Here is a 6,378-nt window from a genome sequence, read left to right as displayed (position 1 = left end):
GAAAAGAATGAATAAGTCCTTCTTCTTAAACAAGAGGGTGGTTGATCTGCAGTGTTGTCTGCTTCAGAACCATCTGTGATACTAAGAATGGTCAAGAGTACACGTGATTCATCAGCGAAGCACCTGGAAGAGAAAAGTGTCATCGGAGTGGTTCCAGGGAGTGGGGTGCAGGAAGTTAAGAGGGGATGGGGAGAAGGATCCAGGCTTTCTCGCGTAGTCTGACTTTGGATGTAAAGACAACCTGGGAGGAGATCCAAAGATAATCCGAAGACAAAACACTGATGTCCATGCCATTGACATGTTTCATTTCTTTCCAATTACCTTTTTAGTGGTCAAAAATGAGCGAACTGTCCGACAAGAACAACCTCACTCGAGAAGAATCCACAAATCAAATGTGTCCAGAGAAGAGCAGTCAGATTGGACAGAAGCAACTGGTATAGCACGCAGATTTCATGATTCCGTGTTGTTTGTTGATCTTCCAGCAGGGGGCGTCTGAGATGGCTGTGGACCTGCCGGCAGGTCAAGCGTCAGGACTTCACAAGAGAGAACTTTGCTCCTCAGCCCTTGGGATGGCCTGACGAGTTTCCTCTTTGCTTTGTGTTCCTTACTTTTAGCCTGGCCATCTATGTAATGGCGTCTTGTCCTCGCAATAGAATGCTTGAAAAAAAAAAAAATCTAGCCAGGTCTTTTATTTAGTTCTTACTGTGTATTTTGTATTTACCATGTCATGACTCTAAATGCTTTATGGGTATCGACTCACCCAAGTCTTATAACAAGATAATAATAGCGTTGTTATACAAAAATGAGTCGCTGAGGCTTAGAGAAGCAAGAATCTGTTCAAGTCGCACAGTTTACGATGGGCAGAGCCAAGACTTAAACAGCAGCAGGCTCATCGGCTGTGTTTGTCCCCTGCTTCTTACTATGTAGCTGAGAACGGGACTAGAAAGTGCTGGATTTTTACTAGAAAGTGCTGGATTTTTCAGCTTTCATAGCTGTACCCGAGGGTAGAGATGCTTCAAAAGGTATGTCTACAAAGAAAGCCAATGTACCTCCATCAAGGTGAAACTTTAAGGAAATGCTTCTGTTATTCTAAGTAGACGACCTGGACTACTATTAAGCTAGTTAAGCTGAAAAAAAAAAAAAGACTATCTGTTAGATTGAAAGCATCACTTTTATTTCTAGGAATTGCCTTTCTGTGGAATCCAGCCTATGTGCTTCTGGCTAATCAGGTTGTTTTCTTCTAAAATTCTTCAGAAGAGTATTTCTTTTCCTACAACATGCTTAGAAAATGTCCCCACACTGGCTATAGCACACACACCTGTAACCTCAGCACTTGAGAGGCTGAGGCAGGAGGATTGCCACAAGTTCAAGGCCAACCTGGGCTACATAGTGCATTCTAGGCTGGCCTGCTATGGAGTTGGACTTGTCTCAAAGAGACAATGATAGCAATAACAAAAAGTCACCTTTTTATTTTGGGGAATATGTGAGTGCTTGACTGTGTGTGTGCCTGCAAACGTCAGAGAAGGTTCTTGGGACCCTTGGAACTGGAGTTACAGATGATTGTGAGGCACCATGTAGGTACTGGGACTAGAATTCCATCCTCTACAAGAACATCAAGGGCTCTTAACCACTGAGCCATCTCTCCAGTCTCACATCATCGTGTTTTCGTTGAAGGGTCTTGCTTCTTGTCTTCACAATCAGGCCTCATTTTATTTCTAAACACAAAAGTTTCCCAAAGAGTTTTGAAAATTTCTCCTAACATTCACAAAGTTGTTTATCAAGACTTTTCTTGCCCTAGTCCGGCTTTGATTGAGAGTGAGCCTTCAGTGGCATTGTCTGTGTCGAAGCCCGATGGTGTATGTAGCCCAGAACAGGCAATGGTTTTGAGACTCCTTCCAGAGGCTGGAGCTGGCTGAGGAGGAGGATGTGTGACTTTGGCATCGTATGTGGGCTTCTTCTGTGATGGCTGAGGGGACTGCTTCTGCTCTGTCCTTATGACCAAGAAAAAGTCGATTCTGGTGGTCATCCCTGTCAGGTTTGCAAGACTGGCGGATGCTTTGCAAGGATAAACAAGTCTAGTGGTCTTGATTCCTTCCCACGTTTTCTTCATATGCACTTTATACTCTGTGTTTAGAAAGAATGGCTTCATTTGAGAATGCATCGCCTTTTGAAACCGAGTCAGATGAAACTTGATTTTTCCCCCTTTGAATCAAACACATTTCCATGCTGTTTTGATAAGAGCGACAGAGAATCCGTTTTGAAAGAATGAAAAATGAATGAAACCACTAAAACACTCCGTTCATTTCACAGCAACAGATAGAGCGGCAGCTAAAGTGCTTGGCATTTCAAAACCCTGGACCCCAGGTGGCAGATTTTAACCCCGAGACAAGGCAGCAGAAGAAGAAAGCACGGATGTCACAAATGAATGAGTATTTCTCTGGGAAGTACAAGTAAGGCCATGACACAGGTGATTTATGGGCTTAAAAATCGCATGTGTTCTCCTTGATTTTAAAGCAACGTAATTGAAAGTTACATCTTGTGAAGATTTCAAAACTTTCTTCTATCATACACTTACGCCCCATTATGGCTGGATGTTAGTAGCTTTAAGAAATAGATAGTACTATTGAGAGCAAGGTGGCAAGTGCCTGGAACGCCAGTGCTCGGATGCAGAGGCAGAAAGATTCCAAGTTCAAACTCAGCTTGGGTTACTTAGGAAAACTGTGTATGTGTGTGTGTGGGGGGGGGGTGTAATCTAAATCTCAAATTAAAGATCATCTTGTTTTTATAAAGGGCTTTGTACTAAAATAGTATCTTTAGTAGAAAAGTTGACTAAATATAACAATGAAGTAGTAAAAGGAAAAATAATGTTGCCATAGGGATGGATTCAGAATATTAAGTGGGGACCATACGGTCACTCAATACAAGGACTGTTAATACACTAGAATATACAATATCTGAAGTTGTAACTCAGGGATGGGGCACGTTCTTAGCATGCACAAGGCCCCAGTTTCCAACTATAGCATGACAAGGGAAAAAATACATTCCCCAAGAGGGAACTGGACAGATGGCTCGGCAGTGAGGAATATCTCCTCTTCTTCCAGAGCATCTGTGCTGGTCCCTAGCATGCACCTTGAGCAGCTCACAGCTTCCTGCAAATCCAGCTCTCGAGAATCTGACCCCATTTTTCTGGTTTTGGGGGGAGGAGATCTCCACACACATGGCATTATACTCACATATGCACATTAATTTTAAATGATTTATCTGAAACAGAAGGAGTGAAAACCGAGCATTCATCTTTGAATATTTGATGTGTAGGAATGATGGTGTTTATTATTTTTCAATTTTTTCCTTTTATTGAAAATAGATTCTTTTCTCATGTAATATATTCTGATTATAGTTTCTCCTCATTTTTATGTATAAACTATGGTATGTGTTTGAGCTGCTCTGATAAAATTGATTTTAAAATCAAATTTCAGTTAATACTCACGAAGGAAAAGTGACATTTAATAAAGTAATTATATAATTTCTCTCCCACACACAAATGATTTATATGTATTATTTTCAAATGGGTGTGTGACTGTAGGTGCCAACAGAGCCCAGAGGTAACAGAGCCCAGAGGTATCAGATCCCCCTGACACTATACAGTTACAAGTAGTTGTGAACCACTCTAGGTGGACGCTAGAAATTAAACTCCAGTCCTGTGAAAGAGCAGTCTGTGCTCTGAATTAGCAATTGAAACAGTTCTCCAGCCCCATATATTAATAATTAAAAACCATATATACATATTAAGCAAACCATAAACTAAAGGTTGATAAATTCAAAGATATTTTTTAAAATCTTAATTAAAAAGCATTCCTGCTAATGTGTGATCATGAGGCAGTGCCTTGCTCTTTCTTACTCTTCTAGAAAAGGGGGAAGGAAGAAGTTGCATTACTTCAACTACCAGGAGAGGAGGTATTCGGCTTAGGGACAAAGGATTCAGAGGTACTCACTGTTGTAGGCAGAGTTTTCCTGTTCTGCAGTTGCTCTCATAAAAACACAGTGAGGCTAATATGATTTACAAATGCTCGGCCAATAGCTCAGGCTCATCACTCTCTAGCTCTCACTTTTTAAGTTAACCCATATTCATTATCTATGCTCTGCTACGTGGTGGTCCCTTTCTTAGCATGGCATGTTCATCTCCTGCTCCCTCTGCATCTGGCTGGCAACTCCTCTGACTCTGCTCTTTCTCCTCCCAGAGTGTAGTTTGTTTATTTATTTACTAATTGTTTTTTTTTTCAAGACAGGGTTTCTCCCACCACCTCGGTTATTTGCATTCTCTGTCTACACTGGGGGTAAAATATTCATAAACAGCAGAACAGCTACCTGGGATCCTTGCCATTAGTGTCTTTTTTTTTTGGTCTTGCTTTAATGATTATGGTTTAGTAACTGATAGTCCCCATCTCAAGTCATTAAGACATGTAGTAGTGTTTGCTAGAGTACTGCTAAGAGAGAAAAAGAATCTAAGATCAGTAGAAAATGTAGAGGGCACGAAGTCCTTGTGCTGATAGACAAGCATTAGGGAACCCAGGGGTGGTAAGCATGAGGGCTTAGCTCTTCAGTGTAAGCGTGTATACCTGTTTTCCACCCAGAAGGCTGGGAGCAGATGTGGCTAATAGCCTGGTGACCTCTGTACTCTCTGTGTGACCAGGTCACGTCTGTGCCCTGCAGACCCTTACAAACAGGACTGGGGGTGGTTTATAGCCCACTGACCTTTGCAATCTCTGTATGACAGAGACCACACCAGACCCTTCCCCATGCCTTTGGATAACACATGTAGTCTTATCTGTAGAACACATCTTCATGGAAGAGGTAACATGTACTTTGAAAAGAGTTTCAATGAAATTAATTACGCCCTAAGCTTTATTGTGCACATGAGATTATGTTACACTAGGAAACGTTTTCCCCAAATTGTACTGGGCTTAAATATGCCTAACATAAGCTGCCTGATGGCAGACAGTGGCTTCTGACTATTGAATCGGATTTCCTACTAACCCCACACAGATCAACACTACACTGGTCATGGTGTCTACAGAGCTACAGAGAGACACCCCCCCCACACACACACACAAATACCATCAATGTATTACTCTAAAGGAAACCTAGAACCTTGATAGCAGGAAGCTCCTGTTAGCTATTCGGTGTTCTTAGATGAATAATGTGCCACAGAAATGCTGGACAGCTAAGTTGCTCTCAGCGACAAGGCTGGCTTCACATACTGACTTGACTGTGCCAACTCATCATTACCATCCAATATGGGGGGGGGGGCTGTCTCTGGTAACCTCCAGAATGCTCTTCCCCGGAGAGTGAAAGGGCCAGGTCTGTGATGGGACCATGCAGAAGCTTCTTCACAGCGGCGAGGACAGCAGTCCTATCTCATCTCTGTCACCTTCTCTTTGCAGAGTGATGAAGAAGTATGACAAAAGTGGCAAGCTGATCTGCAATGACACGGACCTGTGTGACTGCCTAGAGAAGAACTGCCTGGGCTGCTTCTACCCTTGTCCCAAGTGCAACTCCAACAAGTGTGGGCCCGAGTGCCGGTGCAACCGCCGCTGGGTTTATGATGCCATCGTCACTGAGTCTGGAGAGGTCATCAGCTCCTTGCCATTTAGTGTCCCTGACTAGGAGATGCTGTGCATGGACACTTCTAGTCTCTCTCTCTCTCTCTCTCTCTCTCTCTCTCTCTCTCTCTCTCTCTCTCTCTTTCTCTCTCTCTGTGTGTGTGTGTGTGTGTGTGTGTGTGTGTGTGTGTGTGTGTGTGTGTTTTGAGACAGGGTCATATTCTGTAGCTCAGGCTGGCATTGACTTTAGAGCAATCTTTCTGCCTTAGCTTCCCAAGTTCTGGTAGTTTAGGTATAATACATCATTATACCTAAATTATACCTGGCTTCTGTTTCTTGTTTTCTATTGTATGCATACATACATGTATGGTCAGGCCATACACACACACACACACACACACACACACACACACACACACACACAAACGCATGCTTTTTTAAGTCAAACCTCTTCCTAAAGTTTTAGTGTTTGGTCAAAATATTCCCCCAAGCTATAAATCAATGTAGCGTGGACAACAATTGTGTAGCCTTACATGTCCCTCTCAGGTCCCTCAACTTGTGACCAAAGGCTGCAGGAGTGACAGTCAGTCCTGCTCATCCGCACCGGTCTCAACTCTGCCTTGAAGTCACACCTCTCCCTTCTCAGGGTGTCTGGTTGAGAACACCACAGTTTTCAGATTTACAGAACACTGTATCTAAAAGCTGTTCCCTAGAACATACAACCATAACTTCGTAATGTTTTTTCCTGTCGTACGTAACTAAGAGAAGCAATGTTGTA

General features: G+C 42.7%; 1 protein-coding gene across 1 annotated transcript; it reads left to right on the top strand.

Annotated features, from left to right (window-relative positions):
• The first annotated feature begins 247 nt into the window (after positions 1–247).
• Positions 248–5,667, top strand: Arl14epl (ADP ribosylation factor like GTPase 14 effector protein like). Its single transcript, XM_050149293.1, has 3 exons — positions 248–434; positions 2,311–2,450; positions 5,442–5,667. The coding sequence occupies exons 1-3, from the start codon at positions 339–341 to the stop codon at positions 5,662–5,664; spliced, it is 459 nt and encodes a 152-aa protein (XP_050005250.1). The 5' UTR covers positions 248–338; the 3' UTR covers positions 5,665–5,667.
• Positions 5,668–6,378: the final 711 nt, after the last annotated feature.

This window comes from Alexandromys fortis, unplaced genomic scaffold (genome assembly GCF_014885135.2).
Source record: "Alexandromys fortis isolate MF-2015 unplaced genomic scaffold, M_Fortis_MF-2015_v1.1 scaffold_60, whole genome shotgun sequence".
Lineage (NCBI taxonomy): Eukaryota > Metazoa > Chordata > Mammalia > Rodentia > Cricetidae > Alexandromys > Alexandromys fortis.
This window is presented reverse-complemented; position numbering and strand designations above follow the sequence as displayed.